The 25,419-nt window shown below is 32.2% G+C and overlaps 6 protein-coding genes across 7 annotated transcripts in view; 4 read left to right on the plus strand and 2 right to left on the minus strand.

Moving 5' to 3' along the window:
* Window positions 1-6,728, plus strand: part of LOC126850332 (protein phosphatase 1 regulatory subunit 3C-B) — a 26,223-nt gene extending 19,495 nt beyond the window's left edge. Inside the window, exon 5 of the mRNA XM_050593208.1 lies at window positions 3,691-6,728. The gene's annotated coding sequence lies outside the window, so the exon portion shown is untranslated. The remainder of the gene's footprint in view (window positions 1-3,690) is intronic.
* LOC126850335 (serine protease snake-like) lies at window positions 5,931-9,417 on the minus strand. Its single transcript, XM_050593215.1, has 6 exons — window positions 9,250-9,417; window positions 8,623-8,777; window positions 8,023-8,132; window positions 7,658-7,911; window positions 7,327-7,496; window positions 5,931-7,043 (listed from the first exon to the last, which is right to left on the minus strand). Exons 1-6 carry the CDS (start codon window positions 9,323-9,325, stop codon window positions 6,876-6,878), a joined length of 933 nt encoding a protein of 310 aa, XP_050449172.1. The 5' UTR covers window positions 9,326-9,417; the 3' UTR covers window positions 5,931-6,875.
* Window positions 9,418-11,744: 2,327 nt separating this feature from the next.
* LOC126850311 (serine protease persephone-like) lies at window positions 11,745-15,099 on the plus strand. The gene is made up of 6 exons (XM_050593177.1): window positions 11,745-11,918; window positions 12,665-12,931; window positions 13,375-13,639; window positions 13,932-14,197; window positions 14,377-14,543; window positions 14,839-15,099. Exons 1-6 carry the CDS (start codon window positions 11,831-11,833, stop codon window positions 15,019-15,021), a joined length of 1,236 nt encoding a protein of 411 aa, XP_050449134.1. The 5' UTR covers window positions 11,745-11,830; the 3' UTR covers window positions 15,022-15,099.
* A 252-nt stretch (window positions 15,100-15,351) lies between these two features.
* LOC126850327 (uncharacterized) lies at window positions 15,352-18,415 on the plus strand. 2 transcript variants are annotated; one of them, XM_050593198.1, is made up of 4 exons: window positions 15,352-15,997; window positions 16,422-16,583; window positions 16,831-17,056; window positions 17,249-18,415. In XM_050593198.1, the coding sequence occupies exons 2-4, from the start codon at window positions 16,444-16,446 to the stop codon at window positions 17,906-17,908; spliced, it is 1,026 nt and encodes a 341-aa protein (XP_050449155.1). In that variant the 5' UTR covers window positions 15,352-15,997; window positions 16,422-16,443; the 3' UTR covers window positions 17,909-18,415. The 2 variants fall into 2 exon arrangements, with proteins under 2 accessions (XP_050449155.1, XP_050449156.1); XM_050593199.1 differs by lacking the exon at window positions 15,352-15,997 and adding an exon at window positions 16,010-16,186.
* On the minus strand, window positions 18,404-21,381 carry LOC126850318 (interleukin enhancer-binding factor 2). The gene is made up of 5 exons (XM_050593187.1): window positions 21,263-21,381; window positions 20,227-20,530; window positions 19,786-20,092; window positions 19,430-19,687; window positions 18,404-18,838 (listed from the first exon to the last, which is right to left on the minus strand). Exons 2-5 carry the CDS (start codon window positions 20,521-20,523, stop codon window positions 18,552-18,554), a joined length of 1,149 nt encoding a protein of 382 aa, XP_050449144.1. The 5' UTR covers window positions 20,524-20,530; window positions 21,263-21,381; the 3' UTR covers window positions 18,404-18,551.
* A 720-nt stretch (window positions 21,382-22,101) lies between these two features.
* On the plus strand, window positions 22,102-25,397 carry LOC126850350 (meiosis-specific nuclear structural protein 1-like). The gene is made up of 3 exons (XM_050593243.1): window positions 22,102-22,382; window positions 22,528-23,045; window positions 23,140-25,397. Exons 1-3 carry the CDS (start codon window positions 22,190-22,192, stop codon window positions 23,227-23,229), a joined length of 801 nt encoding a protein of 266 aa, XP_050449200.1. The 5' UTR covers window positions 22,102-22,189; the 3' UTR covers window positions 23,230-25,397.
* The last annotated feature ends 22 nt before the right edge of the window (window positions 25,398-25,419 follow it).

The following is a 25,419-nucleotide window of genomic DNA, read 5'->3' on the forward strand; positions in this document are numbered from 1 at the left end:
TATTTTGCTAATTACCCATTTCGGCGATTCGCAATCGCAATCGCGAGGTCTGGAACGTACGCAGATATTACGTTTGCGAATTTTACGTGTGTCTTTTTTAGCCGCACGAGGCCGCAGATATGCTTACCGCGACTTGAAACTTTCTCTCTATAAATAACAGCCGACCGCCGACGTCGTCGTGTGCGAAACGCGATAACAGACGCGACGCGACCGACGAGAAGTCGCGCGACTCTAATTAAATTGTCTTAACTAAAGGTTGTTACCACGCAATGTGACGTACCGATCTTATATTGCGCGCTGTCGCAATGAATATCTTGTCTTCCCTCTCTTTCTCTCTCTCTCTCTCTCTCTCTCTCTCTCTCTCTTGTTCTGCTTTCTCGTTTTTTTTTCTCTTTCTTTTATTATATTACCAATTTATCTTATAACACGATATAAATAATGTAACAAATAATGGAAGGATTGTATCGCAAATATAAAGAAATTTCTTGGAAGGAGACTTTCTTTTCTAGTTGAAACCGATTAAGTTATTTGTGCGATTTGATGTCTGGGGTTGCGAATAGATAATAAAAATTTTTCAATTTGAATTTCAAATTCTTTTTTTTTAGTTATTGAGATATTTAATACTGAAAATTGAAGTTCTACGAGAGGGAAGCATTTTTTCCTTTATTTGAACAAATTTAAATAGGTATATTATTCGAAAGAGAATCAAGTTGTATGGATGAATGTAATAAGTAAGCGAAATATTTATTAATCTCCCTTTCGATAAATGTTATATAAATAACACTGAAATCACGAGTGAATGAAGGGGGAGTTCGTCCCCATGCGGTATCATCAGGGCGATAACTTTACTCGTTTTTCTGGATATAATGTATATTTCTCACGCATACACATTCATTCATCTTGTCGGGGCAGGTTTCTTCTCTTCCCTCATGTATCCGATAGTGTTAACTTTGTTACATTTTCCGTTTAAATGCCACAAGTCGTGAACCATATTTCACGTTTTTATTCAAAGCCGAGGTACGTGATTACTCATACGTCACGGAGATTTCGCATCAACATTCGAAGCTTGGCGGCTATATCTAGCGGTAAAGTGTTGGGGAATATTTTCAGGGCCACAGGAATGTAAAGCGGTCCTTGACACACTGCCAAGCACATATCGTATGCGCTATTATAAATATAACGAACGAAACGGTTCTTTACAAGCGTAAGATATCTCCGGTACTGATCTGTCTGGCCTGAAAAATACAGAACGACCAGATCCAAGACAGATTTCGTGTTTAGTTTGACTCCTTCCATAGCTTCGTTCATTCGAGAGTTTGCGAAACTCGACCCTGGTGCTAATGCGTTAACCTACTTTGTACGATGCCGCTAAAATCAATCTATATTTACCAGCGCAACGCTCTTTCCTGTGATGTCATTTGGCAACAAATGGAACAGGTGGCTTTAATGCCCGCGTTTTTAGGCATCGCGACGGGAGGGCTTGTTACACTACATGTGTAACAAGCCGCGACGAATCACAATGTGCATTGTGGTTGCAATTGTAGAAAATTGCTCGCGCAATTTGTTGATTTGTGAACTTGCAACATTTCGCAGCTCAGACATTTTCGATTTGATGAATAATTCATACTTTGTATTCTCGTATAAACATATCAAAATTTTTCGGCAACGCATACGTGATCGTTTTCATTAACATTTATTCTATTAACGCGCGATATATGTATACTTTTTTTTCTAACAGAAATCTAATATTATTAAAAGCATTTTTGTGAACTTTTCATAAATAATAAATACATGAAATAAAAAATCTATAGACATATAAATTTAATATCGGAAATATTTCTGATTGTTTCTAATTATTACTTTATTATTTAATATCGGAAAAATTATGATTTTTTAAAATAATTTTTATCATAAATTATCATTGCTTTACATTTTAAGAAAAAAGTTCATCATCTCTGGATTGAACAAATTTGAAACAAAGTTGCTTTACATATGAAATATGAATGTAGTTAATGGATTAAGCGAATGCGTTATCAAACTAAAGAGTTATAAGGTGTTTTAAAATTAAAATGCCTTGTTCACCTCCATAAAATGGTTCACCTTGAGGATATCGTTTATCACGTACATATATCTATGTTGGTAATAAATACAGGATGCATCAAAATCTATATCTTCTTCTTAATCTTTAAACGGGGACAAAAATTCTTCCGGAAAATTCGGTAAAACGGAAAATTTTGGAGCATTAATTAATTATATAATAATAATTTTTTTTTGTTTTTTTTTAATTATATGTATATAAATTATTCTTGATTTTTATTAAGATATTATTGCAAATGATTTTTCCTACATGTAATACAAAGTATCTATATTTGCAGAGATTATATAGTAATACCAGAATATCCAGCGTTATTTATTAACAATTGATATCAAATGAATGACCTTTTAACTTTAAGATGCTCAATCCAATTATCACCTTGTTTGAAAATGTTATACATGATATGCAATTTGGAAGGAAATAATTAAATCTCATTTTGCTCTCAAGTAATTCTCAGTATCATTAGAGAGTTGCATACGCACGATAAGAGACTGCAGGAGTTACTTTAATCCTCAAAGTGCATCAGAGAATTGAACCCTCGAGTATCTTTATCTATGCGTCTCTCGACATTGAAACAGTTCAGCAGCGGCTGGTATCTTCGCGCGGAGAAAATGTGCGCGACTTCTGAGATATCCTGTAGACATTATGTTTGAGACGCGGTTAGCGAGAAGTGGTGGTGCAGGATCATATATACCGCGGTCACGCCGTGTGGTACCACGCCTTGGTGAACACAGTGAAAGAGAGAGAGAGAGAGAGAGAGAGAGAGAGAGAGAGAATGAAAAAGAAAATACAAAAATTTTAAGATGTCTAGACGCGTGGGACGGACTGGAGTAATCGCAACTCTCGTTGCCTGCTTACTTGCTTGCTTACTTGCTCGCTTACGTGGTATTTGCACGCGTTTGTGCATACGTACGTGCATAAAACGTGCATACCGAATCACGGAAAAGAGGAATTAGGCGCTTTAATTACCGAACATTGTTAACCATCGCTAGAAATTGCAATCGATCTGGAGCGCTTTTAATAAATTGGACCAGTTCTCTCTGCGTTAATCAATTAAATTTTTTAATCTCATTATGTTATTTTATTATGTAATGATATTTAAATATATCATAAATTTTTTATACAGAGAAATATAGTTTCTAATATCGAAAAAAGGAAAAATTAAATTAAATTAAATTAAATTAAATAAATATATATCGTACATCTCCATAACATAATTTACTTTGATGATATTATTCATTATGTACATATATTTGTTTATGGGGATGAATACAAGGTTGCGTCAAAAATCTACATTCTTTTTCATTTTAAATCATATTAATTATTCATCAAATTTCTTGCAATTTAATGTATCAATACACTATGCATTTCAATTTGTATAAAAATTCATTGAGCTTTTATTTATTAAATTTTTTAGAACTATATATATATATATATATATATATATATCTTTTCTTTTTTTTCTTTTATATACATATATAATTTTTTTATCGTAATTACTTATTTAATAAAAACTATATACTTTCGATCTTGTTATATAAATGGAACTATATGAAAGGAATAAAATTATTTATTTCGCGTTCTTGTCTTTCTAGATCCCAACATCCACATCATCATACAACCGGATTACCAAGGTCATCCTGCGTCCGTCTCCAACGCGCCAGTTCATCGGCACGAACATCATCGTCGCACGTTATCTTCTCGAACGTCCTCTTCTTCCTCCTCTACTTCCTCATTCCTGAGATTTTCGACCCGCCTACGGACTCAAGATAGTCGATCACGGTTGAGCTTCTACCAGAGATCGAGTCGATCGAAATCTTGCTGGTCTCGTCATGTGTGTGTCGGCCAATATTATATAGTCTTGTAAGTTATCTCCATTACTTCCCTTATAAATAACTTCCTCTTTCTCTCTATCTCTCTTCCACCTCTTCGTTTCTAGCGCCCTTAACACGATCCTTTCGGCGAAACACAAATTCTCGACCAACTGTATCTATTATTTTACGAGTATAACGGGATAGTCTCGTGAAGTCTCAATAAACATAAAACAGACAAACGCGATATGCTTTGTCGGGTGAATTATATAGACGTTTGTTTCGTAGCACCAACGTGTGTAACTCATCGCCCAGACACATAAACGCCTAAAAATGATCTACGATTATTTTTATTAGAAGCGTTTTTTAGCTTGTCTGGGTTATTATCATGTACTTGAGTGATGCTACTTCAATCTATCATCTTTCATTAAATGTTAGAAAAAAGAATCATATTATTATTAATTACAAGAAATTCTTGCGATTGCGAAAAAACGTAGTTTGTGTTTGCAGTCGTTATCAGCGGAAAGCGAGGAAACGATAATCATCAACAGCATTTTTTATTCTACTCCTATTTTATTATCTAACTGGTGCTATCTGCTGTTTCTCTTGCAATATTTTCTTTCTTTTGCGTGTACTATTTCGCGAATAGAAGGTAAATTAGAGCTTTGCACGATGAAGAAAGTTTCAGTAATCATTATTAGATTATCGCTATTAAAATATTCGAATCGAGAAGATGATTGAAATACGATATACCTTGTAAGATATTAAATACTAACGCGCAATTATTTACTCCATTCGGGGCTTTTATTTCTCACGGATTATTTTAAGGAAGATTTATATTTTATATCCATGAATATTATATGATGAACGTATTGAATTATACAAACGTAGATATACGCGCGTATATGTATATGCAGACACGTACTACATACAGTCGTGTTATTCGCTCAATACCCGCTCGAATCGATGCGTATTTAAGCAAACAAGGCTCAAGATTAAGAAGATAAATTACAATAAATGCGAACGCAGCAGCCTGTCAACAAACAGTTCGATTATGTTATATGCATACTAACAGACACTGAATCGCTATATAAAAGCGGTCATTAATTTGTGATTTACAGAAATTGTAATTCTCGATAAAAAGAATAGGGCCTACATATGAGCCGAATCTTCAGATGCCAAATATTTTTTTCCTGATGTATATCTGAAGAATCGGTTCAATTTTTCTCGAATATTTAATTAATGCGATCAGCGTTTTTAGTGTCGGAATAATAATAACAGAATGGAGCATGAGTACTTGCGAATGCGCAAATCTTTCAGCAACTGGCACTGAATTAAAACTGCGTAGCGGAAGGAATGTCGAGACGATCGTGAGAGATGATCGTGAAAGCTCTAGCTAGTCATTTGGCCAGGCGCCATTGTCTTCAACAACAGGTTTTCATAGCAATATCGAATCTGCTTTCTCTGCCCGTAGAGATTCTTCGAAGTGGATAACGAGAGTTTCACTCGCGCGTTACTCCTTTTCAGCGAGATAGTTTTTAACCTCGACTTTTGTTATATTTTTCGATTTTTCTTGTATTTTAGCTTTCATTAGATTTATAATGTTCTTCTTAGGATTTTCTTAGCTCATCAAAGTATCATGTAATTCAGAGCGAATATGAATGAAAGTGTGGATGATGGAGATGTCTAATGTTTTTATGTAATCTAAATTATTCTCTTGGATATTTAATTGTTTGTTCGTTATATTAATTTGGTAGTGCGATATTATAATATATATTACGTGTATGTATACAATGATATTAATTTACACTACTGTGATAATCAATTGCGTATTAAAAGAGATTAGTTTAGAACAAGAGAAAAGAATACATCTCCTTCATCTACTTTACATCTATATAGATTTTTAAATATTTTCTTTCAATACTATTAAGTTTTTCAGCATATTATTGTTGTTTTTTATATATACAAATGACGTAGGAATCGATATTATTTTTTCCTGTTCTAGTTTCTTCTCTTGTCTACTGTTTCTACTTCTCTTTCCTTTTTTTTTTTCTTTCTATAACGATCTAGACTTAAAAGCAGCTTGCGATTATATGTGTATGAAATGATTGTTAGGATTGTTAGTCCAATTGCTGTCGCAAAGAAACTAGTTTGTGCATCCATTAATGCTGCTCCGGATCGAGGTTGTGTCCGTTCATCGAGTACCATATCGTTAATCGATACGAGCGCTCGCGTGTGTATACGTATGGGTACGAGTGTACATTTTCTTTCGAGAGCCGTAAGACTGATAACTTAAACTACATACATAATGTATATAATAAGCGTATCTAAGTGTAAGAATTTTAATAGCGTCTCGATGAAAGTTTTATCATTATCTTATCATTCGACGATTACCGAGATTTCTTCTACTAAGCAAGTCACATCTCCGTATATTTTTTTATCCTGTAAGTTCTTTCGTTCCCTTTTCGCGTGTTCTTAATTCCTAATTTGTAATATATCTCGTTCACATATACTCGACATATACATGTATATATATATAGCATCTGTTATGGCAACTTTTTCGCATCGTTTTTATATGACAAACGTGATTTGAATATTATGTTTACTTTTACAGCGTATATTAATGATTATTGCATACAATATTATTATCATCATTGTTGGTTGTTATATATTTAAGATATGTTTCCTGTATAAAATGTATAAGTTTTGAAAATGTTTATTATACTGTGGGTCGTACATATATACACATACGTTTGGGTACCGTATTGTACATATCAATGAAAATGATTATTATCTTTTTGCAATAAAAATAATATACAAAATATGATTATTTTTTTTATCTCGATATCATTCCTTCTTAATTTTATTTCTCTCGTCATCTATATAAATTATCTTTAAACAATTATTCTGTGAAGTTATACAAATTAAAATTAAAGATTGACATTCATTGATAATGCTCTTCTAATTTTTTATGGCCAAACAGTACTCTCGATCCAGTCGATGTAAATACTAACTTTGGTATATATCGCGGGAGAAAATTTAAAAGCGCAGAATTTTCCGAAGCTTGTCACACCTACGATACTGTACATACAGTAAGGTTTCGCGAGAACCCTTTGCAATGGACCACCGCTATCACCCTATATATAATGCGAAATTAAATCATATTTAGATCTTTTTAATCATAGTCTGATATATATATGTATAATCTGTAAATATATATATATATATATATATACCGACTTATATACAGAGTATTTCTAAATTAAAATCAAAGATTTCATTCAAAAACAAAAAAATGTTTTTCTGTGTATAAAAATTTATCTGATGATATTAATTTGAGAAATGCAAGTAATATCTCTGAAATTTTACACTAAGAAACAAAAGATTTAAAAATAATTCTAAATATTTAATTGTACGCACCTGACAGGTGTCTTTTCCGCCTTCCATTACGCCGGCACAAAGTAAACTTTGTATTAAACCATCAGGCATTCGCCGTGTGCCGAAGTCCTCGGCGTAACTCTTTTTACAATCGTCCTCGGAAACATAATTCAGCTGAACCTTCATTAATTCGTTGCTACCGATATTAGATTCTGCACAATATATATATATATATATATATATATATATATATATATATATATATATATATGTATATATAAAACAATGAGAAATATTATAATAAATTAATATAAAATAATTTACATTCTGAAATATTAAAATATATAAGAGGAAAAATTATTTGAAAACTGACCGTAAGAGGTTTTTCCAAATCCAGAAGCGATAGCGCTTTTACCTGGTACCTGCGGGTTTACTTCAAGACACGCGGGTCGCACTCGAGGATTCAATTCTAATGGTCGATCGAGTTTAAATAATGCTATATCGTGATACTTAACCGAAGGCTTGTAATCCGGATGCTTAATTCTCTCCGCGATGTTTCTCTCTTGCATACTGTCACCTGGAGTTGATAAATTAATCAAGCCGACACGTACTTTGGTCGCGGGACCTCTGGAACAGATAGATAATTAAAAATGACATATATATTTTTATATTTTAATTCCAAAATTAATAATATTAAAATGAATATAATAGAATAATCGTGAGACACAAAATTATTACTTGTCCGGGGATTCCAGACAGTGAGCCGCTGACAGGATAAAATTCTCAGAGATGATGCTTCCTCCACATTGCCATGATATCGCGTCAGTCTTGCCATAACCGATCACCGCCTGCAATTAAAGTGATATTTTGTCAATTAAATATTGAAATACGACGAAAATCTAGATGTATCATGTAGTAGTACATTTTTCAAAGCGTCTTAACTGGAACAGGTAAAAAAAACAAATGTATTCCTATATGCTAAGCAAAAAAAAAAAGAATTATTAAATAAAATATTTAGCATTTTACTTTATTATTAAAAATAATAAAGTTAAAGATTTAAATTTCATTTGTTAGTTACGAAAAAAATTGTAAGATGCAATTTTCATACAATATTAAAATATATTTTAATTTTTGTTTTTTTTTGTTATTTATATAAAAATATTCTATATAATACTGTTTGTATATAGTATGTGTATAACAATTATAAATTTTTTTAATATTATCTTTGATTTAATAATCAAAAATAATTTCTTTATCTATCCGTTTTATTGCTGTATTGACAATTAATGTATTTTTTTATCGTTTCAGGTGTCAATATTATCTTTTATCTAGTCTCACCATATGTGGAAATTCCGCGGATTTTGCCGGAACTCCGCCGATAATAAGAGGCGTCTCAATAATCGCGCAACGAGACACTTTATTCGAGCCAGCATTGATACGTAAAATCGGCGAATTCTCGGTTTCGTAAACTAAATCAGCATATTCCTTGCATTCTACGAAAATACAAGAATTATGTAAATAAGTCGCGGAAAACAGACGCAAATCACAATGACGACTGATGGAATTTATAGTGCAATTACAATGTCAAAAGCTATAATTATAAGAATACACGGAAATCATTTATTTATACGCGCAACTATATCTCAAGTGCATAGTTCATCGATTTACTATCGTGCGTCAGATTGCTTAATCGCGCGTCTACCGCGAAACACATATTTATTTATATATCGATCTAAACAAGTTATACATGTTTCTTTGTGTCATTGAAATCTCGCGTAACAAAGATAAGATTGATTTCTGTCTGAGAAAAATCAATTCTAAATTTGGCAAAGAATTTGTTATCAAAAGGAAGAGTCATATGAATCCAAGACACAGCGCGTTAAGATTGATGATTTCTGTGCGTACACTTAAAATAAAGTTTTCTTGACAATTATAAATATATCAACGACATGAGTTATCACTAACTTTCTTCGCTTTTCCGCGCCGTAGAATTTCTGAATAAAATGGCAACGAATAACGCGATTGCAAATTTTCCGAACATATTGCGAGACTAATATGCGATGTAGCAACACATGCTTTGAACAAAGGCCTTCATAGCAAATTCTCGCTTTTAAGTATGCTGGATAATGCGTAACGAAGTGCGCACGATGATAGTGTCGTTCGTTAACGATCAATAATTCATCAGCTGAGATGTCATTAACATGAAATTGTCGAAACTATAGCCAATGATGTATCCGCTGGATCGTTTCTAAGGAATACTTCTTATAATACTTGCATCTATTTCTCATACGCATATATCGCATTTTAATAATGGACGATTATATTTCGTAGAAAAATTACGTCACATTCTTATATCTCAATATCCAATGTTTAATATTCGCGTTATTTAATTAATTCAGAAACATGCAAATTATTACTACTTAAACATCTGCAATTATCTGCATTTCCACATTTTTCCATTGCTATTACATATCCTTTTAGAATGCGTAGAACATAAATTTTATAATACCCGCTAGTTTAATTTATTCGCAGAAATGCTTCTTTATGTGATTGGGACTCTTATTTTTTTACAAAGCAATCAATATTTGTCTAATTAAAAAATAATTATCTTTTATTATTATTACATTAGTAATAGCATTATCATATATTATCATATCATAATTTCTTCTGATTGGCAAATTAACACTCGGATCAACGCTACATCCCTGGATATGCGGACGTGGTCCGCTCGTAATGATACCGGTCTTATTAAACGGGTTTCTTGCAGCAATATCGATTGCAATGAATCGAATTGGATTTGTCTTACGGTATATTAAATTCATTTATTTATCGACATTATTTTTCTAACGTGTCGAAAAATATGTAGAAACCTTATAAATTTATCTTGATCTATTTAGAACTATTTTAAAATATGTGTAAGATAATCATAAAACTTGAATACCGACATTTAATGTGTTCTGTTATTAATGTATAATATGCAATTTAATTTTACTAAATATATTAGTAATTTAAATTAGATAAATATTACTAAATTTTATTAAATATATTAGTAATTTAAATTAGATAAATATTAAAAATGTTGATACCAATAAATTGTGGCATAGATATAATTTATCAGTGCCTACTTTAATGCAAACTTTCGGCTAGATCGGTTGACAATGTTTTGCATCATAAGCTGAATAACTCGAATTTATTTAAAATTCTTAAAGATGCAATAATTACGAAAAGATTGATAAATCTTCTTTACGGGTATATAGCTGCTTTGAAGTCAACTTCCTTATCAACCACAATCGGTATCTTTAATAATTACACTATAACAGTTTGCAAGTAATAGTACACGTAACATTGTGTTTAATCGTTAATGACGTACTTTAGAAGAGTGATTATCACGCATATTAAGAGAATTTATCTATTTATCTACGGAATTTCCATAATTATTACATAATTTGTGTACGATTTTATTGCTAAGATGTATAGTTTGAACAAATTTATTGCAAAATTTGCAAACAAACGTTTGTTAAGCAATAAACATTTATTAAAGAATCATATTTCTAGCCTGATAATGATGTGTAAACCATACAAGAGTTCGTGATATCTTGATGAAAAAAAGAGATTACTAATCATAATAAGATGTAGGAAACTCTAAAAAGTTTCAATTCATCACGAAAGATTATAAAATATGTATTCATTTTTGCAACATGAATGAATCAATTTATCTTCGATGCTTGAATGCAAATAAAATTATTTCGATATCCTTATACTTTGCATCAAGATTTCTTCATTGAGAAACTTAATAAGGCCGTTTTTATTGATGTACAAAAAAATGTGTATACATAATGATACCAATAAAAATGCGATTGCCATGCGATTACGACTTTACTAATATCGATCTATTTTATAATCATTGCTATCATCGGTAAGAAGTGGATTAAATTCTCCTATTTTCTCCATTTTTAATTTAGCGTTTTAACATTTTATCATTTTAGAGTATTAAGAAGATTATTTAAAATACAAAAATACATATAAGTGCTGAAATATGTGTATCTTAATATTCATTCTACATCAAGACGTCCGATTCAAAATCGAAATCAGTATAATTCCATCAAATTCAAATTTTGATGCTGTGGAGAACAATAGTTTATTTCCCAATTCATAACAATTCGCATAAGATATATTTTTCGGAAAGTGAAATCATCGGAGAATCACATCGATTTCGATTCTTGACCTTTGCAGACTATTTATGACGCATGAAGGCTAATTGCTCCATCATTTTGCGCACTTAAACGCATTTTGCCAAAAGCATGAAACAGGATTTGTTCTTCGAAGACGCGCGCGAAATCGCATCATCTCACTCACACTTGGCTTATCGCGAGGTGCATGACAAAAATGACCTCACCATCGTGAGACCATGGAACAACATGGTGGGGACCATGAGGAAACTGGAAGCCAACAGAGCGGACTGACGAGTTAGACGAGATATATCTGCCATCGCGGCGAGTACCCAAGACCAGCCGAGAAAAGCGCGTGATCAAGGTTGTAATCAAGAATGTCACAGAGCGCGTCTGCCGCTTTGTCATTATTATTGCTGGTGTTGGTGTCGATCCTGTTGCCGACACATGGAAAAGATGTTGGAGGTGAGTATTAATTCCTCTCATTAAAGACACAAATTCTTGTTTTGAACGAATGTATCAATCGCATTTTTTACGAGAGAATGGGAAGGTCGCCCGAAACGCTTTATTTTAGAAAAATTCCACTATTAGCAATGTAATTCTCTGATCGTACACAATGATTATATAATCTTACATTCACAACAGTAATTATAATCGTTGATATAATTACTTATTTATTTGATTATACTATAAATGTTTATTTTTTTTTATTTATCCAAATAAAAAGAAATAAAAAATTACTTGACTATAACGTCGCAAGCATCAATTGCTATTTTTATATTTATTTCTTGCAATATATCCTGTCATGCAAGTTAATCGATACAATTATATATAATTTAACAATAATCGTAAAGCTCGCATACAAATATTTCCATCATCGAAAAAGAAGTTTTAAACTCGTTATAAAGCAAACATATACACATCAGAGGTCTTGTCAACAGAATTGTAAGGTCAATTGATCTAGTGTCTTCAATTTAAACAGTTAATATTCCTTCAACCATTATTTCATCTACTTGAAAAAAAAAATAAGAGTTAAGAAACAGTAGCTAAAATTATATTTACAATAAATGTAAAATGTTTTTTCATTTAAATAATAATTTAAGAAACGTGCAAACTTGAATATATTACACATGTACCTTTGAATAAATATAATTTTATCAAAATTTGTAATACTTTATATATATGATGCGTGCATCTCTTATAATTTTCAGAAATATGCACAATCGGAAATTCGGGCAACCAGGGTATATGCAAGATTTTGCAAGACTGTCCAGTAATTTATCAGGAATTATTGGCCGGCAAAATGCCGGAAAATATTTGCGGCTTCTTAGGTTTTGATCCGGTAGTTTGTTGCCCGACAACAATGCGTACTACAAGACCACCGCCAATATCGGTACCACAGACTACCGAAGCAGTTCAAGTAGAGGTAGGACGACCTTTGAAGCTGGATGGCAGCAGAGGATCATTAGCGCGAATAAGTAAGTGGGAATTCCTTCCCAATTAATCTTTTAATTTAAGGATTGGAAGCGCTGTAATATAACTTTTTAACGTAGTATTTTTTGAATCTAGCATTACACATCTCGCGATAGTTGTATTTTTTTAATTTTCAATACTTTACACAATGCTAAAACACACAGCAACGTTTTTCTCGTAAATTTACATCAAAAATTTTAAGAATATCTTCCTCTTCTGATATTAAACATAATATTAAAATACATTATACTGACTAGATAATTGGTAAACAAATTGCATAATACATATTTTTATAATCTAAACACCAAAGACGAAATATTTTAATAGGATGTAAATGTCTAGAAGAGAGGTCGTGACTCGTCAAGCGGATGAAAGAAGCACCGCAGTTTTAAATATAGCTTCGGCAAACTCAACATCCATTCAGATATTGATATAATCTTCTCTTCAGAATGCGCGGAAGCCGCGGAAGCTGTCTATGGCTTGGAAATACCACCTATACCGATCCTTCATCGAAAGCCCGTCAATGTGTCGCGTTGTGCCCTGAAAACGCGCAAGCTGATCGTCGGCGGCGTGAAAGCCGAGCCGAAAGAATTCCCGCACATGGCAGCCGTTGGTTTCGATATTCGCGGAGATATCCAGTGGAAATGCGGCGGCAGCTTGATTTCCGCCAAGATCGTCCTGACAGCGGCACACTGCACTTGGAATGGAAACTGGTAAATTCCGTCTTTATCACTTATCTTTAGGAAATTAATGAAAGAAAGTAATTAAAGCTACTTTTAGTATTCTTTTAATATTCTAATAAATAAAAACAGCTTTTTCATCGCTACAATTCTCAATCTTTTTTTTTACTAATAATTCTTTGATCGTTTTCTTTGAATCAACGCGCTACCGTCTTTTTTAATCATGCAAGCGATTTAAAAATGTTTTGACTGTACAATAATAGCAAAAAAAAATGTTAAAATTAAAAAGAAAAAACCTTTCAATCAATTTTTATTTGCTTCAAAGGGGACCTGCGGAATGGGTGCGAGTTGGTGATCTGAATCTTGTGCAAACGAATGACGACGCGATGCCGCAAGATATTAGAATTGCAGAAAGGATAAAGCATCCTGATTACAAAGGCCCGTCAGAGTATCATGACATAGCTATATTACGATTGGAAAAAGAAGCTACCTATAATGCATGGGTGAGACCAGCGTGTCTTCCGGTTGACTTGCCTGACGTAGGCACGGACAATAAGGCCGTTGCCACTGGATGGGGTTTAGTCGATTGGTGTAAGAGCTTTAAAAAATTATAAGATAATTTAAAGAAATAACAATAATCATAGATTTTCTGTAAACTGTATATATAAATATGTATGCGTGTAATCTACAGAATACTATAATATTATAATTATATGTATACGTAAATTAATATATTAAGAGATCATAATACACTGTTTTATATCCTGCAGCTGAAGACGAAGGCTCGGACAATTTGTTGAAAGTAACGCTCAATTTAGTAAGCCACGAGTCTTGCAATGCAAGCTTTTTCGATGGCGGCACCAGTGCACAGCTTGCATCTGGCATAGTCAACGAATGGCAAATATGTGCGGGAGAAGTGGGAAAAGATACTTGCCAAGTAATATATTTTATACTGAAACAAAACTTTCCTTCTTCCTAAATTTCATTTTAATTAAGGAAACTATCTTTAAAATCGTTCCTATAATTACATTAATTAAATTCAACTGCATGATTTAATTCTAAATTCTTTTTAATTTTACTTATAAATATAGGTAAAGAATCAGTTAAAGTTTATTTAACTTATTATTTTTGGCTTTAGTTAATTGTATCCGTAAAAACATATTATTCTTCTGATAAGTAAGTTAAGCAAAAGTTAAAATTAATCGTATGCATTTTTGTTTGTAATTATTAAGGGTGACAGCGGAGGACCACTCGCCGTCTTTAACAACGATCATGAGTGCATGTATAACATAATTGGAATTACTAGTGTTGGACGTTTGTGCGGCAGCATCATACCCGGCGTGTACACTCGAGTCTATCACTACATCCCTTGGATAGAGAGAACCGCATGGCCGGAATACTTTCGAAACAATTAATTAAAAAATTTTTAATTTTTCTAATTTAAATGTATTTTTTTTTAATATTAAATACATTCCTTCTTTTATATGATGTAATTTGCAGTGATTGCAGTTTTTTTATTTCTGTTAGTTCTCATTTTTAACCTGATAATTCTAAAAATATAAGTAGAAGAAATCAAAATTAATTGTAATGTACGCAAATAAAACTTATATTTTTAAATAATTTTAATGGAGAGCAACAAAATAGGCGCTTAAACAATTTATTTAATAAAATATACTTATTAAAATGTTTCTAATAAAAAATAATAAAAGATCACAAGAGACTTTATACAACATTCAATTTCGATTTTCAGGATGATTGCGACAATTTATAAAGTTAGTTTCTATATAAAGTCTCTTCTGACTTTTATTTTTTATTATGTTCGTCAATTAAATTGAAATTTCAATTTTTTGCAATATTAAAATTTATATATCGCTAAAGAAATACTAAGAAGTAATTATAAAAAAGTTCCATACGCATGTTCAATTGCCAAATATATTGTTCAAATACCTAATTTTGTTGCTTATTTCGGCTTCTTTACTGAAATTATTTAATAATACAATGAGCTGGTTAATTTCGATTTCACTTATATTTATATTTAATAAAAGAGTTGGATTATCTATCCTATTTTTCTCAAACAAGTAGGGATGTATCTGCTATTTCTCACGACGTTAAGCGGAGAACCGCGTGCAGGATGTGCAACAAGAAGCAACTTATGCAAATACATAAACTTCCCGAGGTGGATGCGCGCGAGTAGGGCGAATTCCTGAGGATACTCGACATCGATCCCTGGACGCGCAAGCGCCGACCGACGGATTCTCATCTACTTCCATCGTTCCCGATCATCGAGAGTTTGTTCGTCGTACTTGGCGAACGTTAGTTAGAACGCGGTCATCTATTTTCGTTTACTTGAACAGTCGACCGTCTTTCGCGATATTGCTGGTCCCAGTTAAGGTAAGGAAGTCATTCGCTAAGCAACCATATTTCGCCACACATCTCGCGACTTCTCGAGTTCACCGTTCTGTGCATCGAAAAAGCTCGCGAGAAAGATCCCTCAAAATTAACAATTATTATTTTTTTATGGCAAAACGTGATATTAACTTTACGACTTAATTAAGACCGTTGCAATACTGAAAACATGAGGTATGGATCGCGTTAATAGATACTAGCATTCTTTTGATATTTTAGAGAGATGAAACCCCTTAAAGTTTTATCTTATGTTAATAATATAAAAAAATCTATCTAATTATATATCCTGTCCTATCTAATTACAAAATAAATAATTTGACAATTTTTCGTGCTTATTATTATTTTCTATGTTTTATAATAATATTATTTCCTATTATTCTTTTACAATAATATGATAATGTTTCGATAGGTAGACGGACACAGAAGAACTAATGTCGGCTCTTCTAGATGTATGCGGAAATGATACCGGTTCACCATCGATATCGAAGGCTGATGATAATTTATCCAACAGCGACGGGCCTCTGATTAAAGGCCTCATTCGCCAAAACAGTTGCAGCAGCGTACATGCAAGGTGAATAAAGAAAAGCAATGTACCAAACATTGAATTGTCTTAATTGATTGCAGAAATGTCTATAATAATTATGGTATCTTATTAATATGTGAGCCTTTATCTTACTATAAATACCGCTATATATCTAAAAAAAAAATGAACATGAAATTGGCTTAATTCAAGACTGATTAGTTAGTGGAAATTATTGGTGCAATCTCTAAATTAATTTCGGCATAAATAATTAACCTTTAGTTTGATCAATTAACAGGATGATCGGCTCTTCGTACGGTATGTCATCATCGAGCGAAAAATCTACAAAGAGACGTTATTGTCTTTGGACGTTAACTCTAGTTTTGGCGATAATCGGTCTCTGCAATCTTTTCTTGAATATCACTGTCATTGCTGTTTTGCGTATTAGCCAGGGAATGGAGGCCATGGAAGTAATTCCAGATGAAAATCTTGTCAAATTTTATGGAAGAACTGATTTGGACAAGGTACAAATATATTTTCAGATTTATATTGAGAGTTATTGGATAAATGGAGATGAGTTTGTAAAAAAACGCGGAGTAATAAATATATGAGTATAATTTTGTTACTCTCTGCGCTGAATATTTTCCTAAAATCTCTTCATAAATATTAATATTATGAATATTAGATATTTCATTCTTTACATTTTTTCGCCAAAGATATCTCTACAATCCGGTGTCTGCCAGAGTTATGGCGACGAGTCGATGGAGGTATCTGGCGACGAGGCTGGAGTTCACGTCGACGTAAAGGGCCATGGTCGAAACATTCAGGAGACACATCCGCGCTCAAAGCTAAGCGTCTTAGCGAATGGCACCACCATGTCGCAGGTGGAGTCATTTGAGGTAAAAGATCCGCGTACCGGCGCGACATATTTTACCACCGATTTTCCGAACTTTGGATTACCGAGCGGCGTCGAAACGATCGACGTGAGGATTGCGGAGACCCATCGAATCACTTCGTCGGTCAATGAGAGTCTTGCGATAAAGTCCGACAATCAAATCTCGATGCATGGCGCGGAGGGCGTACGTATTGAGAGCAAAAACATTGTGTGGAGTGCCGACCTGGATATCTTCCTGAAGAGTGTAAACGGTAGCGTCATATTAGACGCCAAGGACGGTATTTCCATCAACCTAAAGAGTATTCCAGTGGCTCCCACGTTCTTGCCAAGTCCTATCGGAAGTCACGAACAATACAAGGTCTGCGTGTGTATGCCACAGGGCAAGCTTTTTAAGATGCCAGTCCGACCGGGCGCGAGTTCTCGTACTGTCAATTGCGCACGAGTCGCCAGGACCCCCGAGAGCGACCCATGTCTACATTGAATCCTAAATAAAGACTGATGTTTTCTACCACACGCTTAAATAACGTGCAATCACTGCCAAAAAGGCAAACTGCGTTAAAAAAGGCAAGCATATTTGGAGCTTGACTTGTGTAATATCGATAGACAGTATATTGAGCAAGATATTTAAAATATAAAGTAGATGTGATGGGGCACATTTACGCAGTATCGTTGTTACATAATCATTAACCGCCTATCTTTAAGAAAAACTGACACAAAAATTACATAAGTCGAATCTTTAGAGATCAAATCTTTCCCTAACACTTATGCAGTTGTGAGTGAAGGTATAGAAGCTTAAGGTGCTATCGTGTAAAAAAGACTTTTAGAAATCGAATTATATAATCGAATTTTTGTATAGATTACATTCTAATCTATTCATTATTTTATATGTACGACAAATCGTGCATTTTGTGAACACACTCAATACCTTGAATCGTTCCCGTAAATATAAACGTCGTGAATAAAAATCATCTTAAGATTATCGACGAAACTATCGAAATATATTTGTAAATTTAAATACACACAGCATTTTATAAGAAATAACAATAAGAAAGTAAAAGCATCATTTTGTTTCATCAAGAAAAGGAGAAATCTCGCCGCACGAAAAGTGCACATTACCTAAATTTCTAAATGCTTTCAGTAATCATTTCTTCATTACTCTCGTCCATATCCTCCTGCTGTTCCTGTTCCGTGGGTGGCTCGTACGCTTTGTCTAACGGACTTGCCACTACACCACCCGCCCATACACTCATCTCCACCGCGAGTTTGTTAGAGCCTTCCAACAATGGTCTGTAGCCGCCATGAGCTAATACGCGCAATAATGTCTGAGCAGTGAGACATACGAGATCCTGTTGTTCGAGCGTCATCGCAGTATGTACGCGTATATTACCGCCCTCGCACGGATCGGAAATACCTGAAGAAAGTTGTTATAATCCTTGCAACATGCTGCGATTGAGGCAATAACTACGTCAATTATTCGGAATTATGATTTGAATAATTCCCGCAATTGATACGACATAGAAGATTTGCATTGAAATAATTATAAAGATTATCCTTATTCATGACATCATAATTCATAATGACCTAATCAAAGAATCTTTAATTTCAAGCCGAACAAATTGATAACATAATCGCGATATAACGAAATCTACAGTTTTTATACATAACAACAAATAATAAATATAAAATTTCATATAGATAAAATAAATGCAATTTTTAAGAAAATTTTCCCAAAAACGATTCATCTATTACTCGATATATATATATATATATATATATATATAGAATATATATATATATATATATATATATATATATATCGAGTAATAGATGAATCGTTTTAGGAAAATTTCTTACGAATCGATATATATATATATATATATATATATATATATATATATTTCTATATTAAAAATTTTTCAAATTTGAGATAGAGAAATTTCTCATCATTTTATGGTTTATCTCTAATAAATAAAAATAAATAAATTAAAATTAATTAAAATACCTGCTGATCCTGGGAGGAATAGTCCAGAAGCGAGTAACTGTAATACTCTTTTGTACGCCTGATTAATGGGCAATGCTTGTCTACTGGGATTGTTCATTATGGCGTTGTGTGCCAATAAGTCCAACATCCATGGGGATAATGGCTCCAAACCTTCGAATCTGTTTCTGAGATCTCGAAGTAAGCGTATTAAGACCTTAATGCTAGAATGATGAGCATTTTCCTCGAACCAACGGGAATGTCTTATAGCAGCAAGATGACCTTTTTATTTATAAAAAAATATTATTTTTTAGTAATATTTATTAAAAAATGGTTTAAATTATTAATTTACTATCACAAAAAAAATGCGAGACAATTACCTTGACAAATTTTGACATCTAAATGTTGATCAGATTCCAGTTTGCGTAGATTTTGGTGCAGCGTGGTTATTAATACACGCACAGTGGCTTCATTATTAGCAATATCGAATCCCCGTTCCGTCTGTATAACTCTGAATATCTCTTTGGGATTTACAGCTTTTAGATCATTATTGACCTTGTTCCCGAGAGCTTCCACTGCCGTTTTCGTCGGTAGAGTTTTTAGAATAACAACAATGTCAGCAACATTGTGACCTTTTATCATTGTGCCTTTCTTAAAACTGCCAACTTGTCTTACTTCTTCTAATTGCTACATTAAAAACATAAATATATCTGTAATTGATGTATCTAATGTATAATACAGGAAAGAATATAACAGAAAAAAATCTAAATATGAATAAAATTTAAGTTTTGATTGTATAATTAAACATGATATGTACTTACACAAGCTTCAAAAGTTCCTGGTGCAACAATCAAATTATCAAGAACACTCTGCAGTTTAGTTACAAGATTTAAAATGGAAGTCTGCTCCTTTGGTGTAGGACACATATCAGAATTCTTTTTCAAAAGAGCTGTTTGAAAATCTGATTCATCCGGTGCAGGTTTAACACGTGGAAAAGCAGCTTCACATAGCGTGTAGTCAAATGGATGACGTGGTAAAAATTGTTTTCGTGGAAAACCCATTCCACGCCCCATACCTCCTCGACCGCCTCTGATCATTCCCCCGCGACCTCGTACCATGTTATTTCTGCAACAATAAATAAATAGTATAATAAAAGTACCTCAAAATTTATATAAATAACTTTATTAAATTAACATTTATATAAAGTTATATAAATTTATATAAATATATTTGCATTATATTCTTTTCTTTTATTTAAGGAAATATAAAATAAATTATCTATTTATGTCAATATATTTGATATACACAGATGTCTCAATTATATTAATTTTAGTGTTAAAATTTTATTAAAATATATTTCTCTTAAAAGTAAACAAATAACAAGGTTCGCTTGAATCTCTGAAATTTAATTTGTCAAAATTTACATCTTTAACACTTTGTAATAAAAATTATTCATAACTTTAAAATTATTGTCTTGAAATCCACATATATTTTAATGACACTCTTCTAACAAAGAGCGTGTATGTAATTCAAAAATATTGTGCAAAATTGACACACCCATATATAATAGTAGATAATAATAAAGATAGGTTACATTATGCTCTAGCAATATTTTATAAAATGTAATACGTTTGCGTACACATATTTGACAATTGTCAAACATTTTCATATTCATTTTTGAGATAATATTTAAAGTATTCATAAATAGTACAATATATATAAAAAAATCAATATGACGCTTCTGGCTAATTAACCTAATCAACACGTATGTTTTGGCACTTGAAAATCGGAGTATTTACAGCACAAGAGAGTTAGATCGGTGTATTATTCTGCATCTTATGTAAGTAATACACTTACCCAAAAGATGCAAATTGGAAAGACGTGATGACGATTTATTAATAATCGAAAATAAAATTCGCCGCTTGACGTTTACCGCCGATCATAAAATACAGTCTCTGATGACGAATAAGAGCGGCCATCCCGATATTTTTGTACATACGATGTTTACCATGTCTAGTACCACCATCTACATTCACTGGAAAAGCTGAAACTACGTAGTCAAATTTATTTGTCGATCGTAAAATCGCCATTTGCTGCGTGTCTATACTACATCTATAAATTTTATGGAACAGAAATGTATCTGGATTTATTAGTATATTTCGTCATTCATTATACATTAACAAAATATATTATATATAGTATGTATTCTATTATTAAAATATTTTTTGTATATATATATATATATATGCATTTTATATGAACATATATAAATTATTCTCGCACATCGCTAGAAAAAATAAGGATAGAGAAAATAAAAAAGAACAAAATAAATTTTTAAAGAATATATTGAATATAAAAAAAATGAGACACTAATTAAAATTCCAAGAAATCCAATTCAAAAAATCTCTAAAATATTAACAAAAGATTTTTCGAATTGTGTGAGAATTTAAAATCAACACAATTAAAAAATAATCACGCACAAATCATCACCATTTACAAATGCAACAATGCGATCGCGATTTGTGATTTCAAATAGAGAAAAAAAAACATTAACACCAATTTCAAATTGGTTGAAATTGGTTGATTGTCATAAAACAATAATACATTCATGATGTAATTCATGTTTTACATCATGAATATATATATATATATATATATATATATATATATATATATATATATTACGTTTCATATATTTAAAAAATGGGGAAGACTCGCCAAGGATAGTATTTGGTAGACATCAAGTCAAACGCAGAAGATAAGAAGAAAAATGATGGAAAAGAAATGCAGTTAGAGATGAGTCGAGCTGAATTGATAAAGCAATGCGATGCCAAAATAGCTCGACGTCATTTGAAGGCCAAGCAACGAGAAATCTGCGAGAAGGAAAAATTATTACATGCACAAAAACTTATTGATCTGAAACAAAGGGAAATTGAAGTGACTAATAGATTGGCTGCTGAATTATCGCTGCGTAAAAGTATAAGGACTAATGAATAATATATATCATATAAAAAAGTATTCATTTAAAATGGTGTAATTGTTTCTTTTTCTTTTATATATTCTTTCTCTTTTATCTTCTTCAATTCTTGCGATATTAAAATCAATTTTTTTGCAAACTACAGACGAAGAAATAAAACGCGGGATAAAATTAAGTCGAGCAAAATCCTTCCCGCAATCGTTATCGGATTGTGCTCTAAAGGAAGCTCGATCACGTCTGATAGAGAAAAAAGTTAATTTTGAAGCGAGCCAGGCAAAATTAATCCAACTCTTGCATCAAGACAAAACCGTTGAAAAATTGCAACAAGCTGAACAAGAGAAAAAAAAGCGGAATTTGCGCACTGATCTACAAAGACAAATAATGAACAATCATCGACGTATGGAAGAGAAAAGAAATAAAGAGAAAGAGCTAGATCGCAAAATGATAGAGCAGACGATGCAAAAAATACAGGAAGAAGATGCAAGAATAAAAAAGAAGAAAGCTAACGATATGATTCTTCTGAGAAAAGAGTTGACCGCATCTTTAGCAGCTAAGGATGCGTGGGAAAAGAAGTATAAAAAAGCATTAAAGGATGAAGACGAGAAGATATCTCGTACAGTCGCGGAGAAGGAAGCTCGACAGGAAAAATTGCTCGATATGAAGGTAGGTCCAATCTCTTCTACAAAGATATATACATAAAATTTACTCTATATCATAAATTTATATAATACAAATTTTAATATTGCTTTTTTTATAGACAGAATTTCGCGAGATGAAGGAAGCAGCGATAGATAAAGTAGCTAAAAAACTGCTAGATAACATGTGTAAGAAAAGAAGAAATGATTAATTAATAATGATTAAAGAACAAATTAATGAACAATAAATTTACGATCGATTAATAAAAGAAAAATGTCTTTGAGAAAGAGTATTGCACATGAAATTTCTCCAGTACATTTCACATTTCATCTAGCGTTTATTAGTATACAGGTATGTACACATCGCGTTACTCTCCACGCGAATTTCTGTTATATTTGTACAAAGTCCGTGTAAAAATACAGCAGCCCCATCTTATATCAATTACAAGTTTATGGTTTTTTTCTTACGCGATAAAAGTTAAAATAAAATAACAGTCTCGCCTATCGGACGTATCTAATATTCCGAATAGGTTCGGATCGAGACCACTTGTGCCCTCGACTTTGTCGATCCGAGTGTGTCGTGTCATTTGGCATGCGGAGGTTTTCCCTCCCGCTACTGCTAACTATTAAATGGAATAAGAAGCACTCGAGTTTAACGGGAATGATTATAGTATATAAGTACGAACAATCAATTTGTCTTCGATTACTGTCTAGTCACCATAGTCGTTCAGCGCTCTAATCATTTGCAGATCAAAAATACAATGTTTACTGCTACAATTACTGGACTACTTTTTCAAAGTCATACGATAAATATGCACACACACAAAAAAAGATTTCACGCCACATGGCAATATCAATAGTTCTTCTTGCTAGATGATTTACATGATCTTCAATCCCAATATATTGTAAAAGCTTAAAGAAATCCTTGTAAAAATTCTTGCTTTGAAAAATACAACAAACAAATAAAATACAACAATACAAATTGAAAGAAATTTAATTTCCATTTAAAATTTCAACCTTATTTCTTTCTATTCTCACATTTTAGAAAATTCAAGTAAAAATCAAATCCCTTTCGATGTGTGTTTTCTCTCTCCTTAATATATACTTTTTGATTTTCTCGTTGATTTTTCCTTAACAATACTATCATGTTCTATTGACTTAGCAGTGTTAAGTGAAATATCTTCAATTAAATGAGCGATTCAATTTGTCAAATAAAAAATAGAATTGTGCAAGTCTTATGCTAGAGAAAATGTGCTTAAATAAAATAAATAAAAATATTTAATATTAATTAAAATACATCTTTTTAGAAAATAATGCAAACCTGATACCTCTAACAATAAGATATGACTGATGCCTATTTTTCATTTAAAACTCTCTTCAGTAAATACTTCAGGTTTTGCTTTGATTTTGCTATAAATTGATTACTTTCTCGATTTGTGCTTATTAATTAATTTTGCACTAATCAGAACTCGCCGCAATTTAGGACGAAATTAGAGATCCAAATGGGGCAAAATCTTTCCCATATGTATGCGTTTTCCATCGCACTCGTCAAATTTACGTAGAAAATTGTTTAATCGCGTCTACAGATTTGATTCATTTTGTCGCGACTGAATCTCTCAGTGGACAGACTATACAAAGGTAACAGCTACAATTTATCATCTACACATTACTGAATCCGAATAACTCATCTTTTTTGTTATCTATTTGTTGATTCTACGTCCAAGCTATTTTCTCTCTTGTTCTCCCACTTCTTCCTTTTCTTTCTTTTTTGCTTCGTTATTCGTTACAACGCAAACCTTACAACCAAAGCGGAATACATTTCTCTAGTTATTCGTACAATGTATATAAGTATGTATCACAATAAAGGTACATATATATTTATATATGGATATAGATGCAAAAGTTAACAAAATGCAAAGTTAACGAATATTCGAATTAAACGCTCGTTACGTTTAATTAAGTAATACACAGCAGTTTTTTGCGCAGCGACTAGGCACAAAAAGCGAATCGCGCCATTGAATTATAATCGGCTAAAAATTCGGAATTAAAATCAAAATTTCTATGAGCTCAAATTTAAATGGAATACATGAAGACATATGTCATGTAAAAAAAGATTTTTTTTCCTTTCTTTTTTCTTTCTGACATAGACAAATACATATGCTAATAGTTAATTTTCTCTAGCCATTGAGAATTAGAAATACTTTATTCAAAATTAAGATATGTTAAAATAAGTTACATAAAAACTTGAAAATGAGAAATGTCAAGAACTTCGAATCTAATCTTTATCTCGGAAAGAATATATTCAATTTTGTGAAGTAAATTTTTTTCGATTTAATTCAATTTTTACTATGACAACATCGAGAATTTATTGTTTGATTATTATATCACTTGTTTGATTATTA

Source organism: Cataglyphis hispanica, chromosome 6, assembly GCF_021464435.1.
Source record: "Cataglyphis hispanica isolate Lineage 1 chromosome 6, ULB_Chis1_1.0, whole genome shotgun sequence".
In the NCBI taxonomy this organism is placed as follows: domain Eukaryota; kingdom Metazoa; phylum Arthropoda; class Insecta; order Hymenoptera; family Formicidae; genus Cataglyphis; species Cataglyphis hispanica.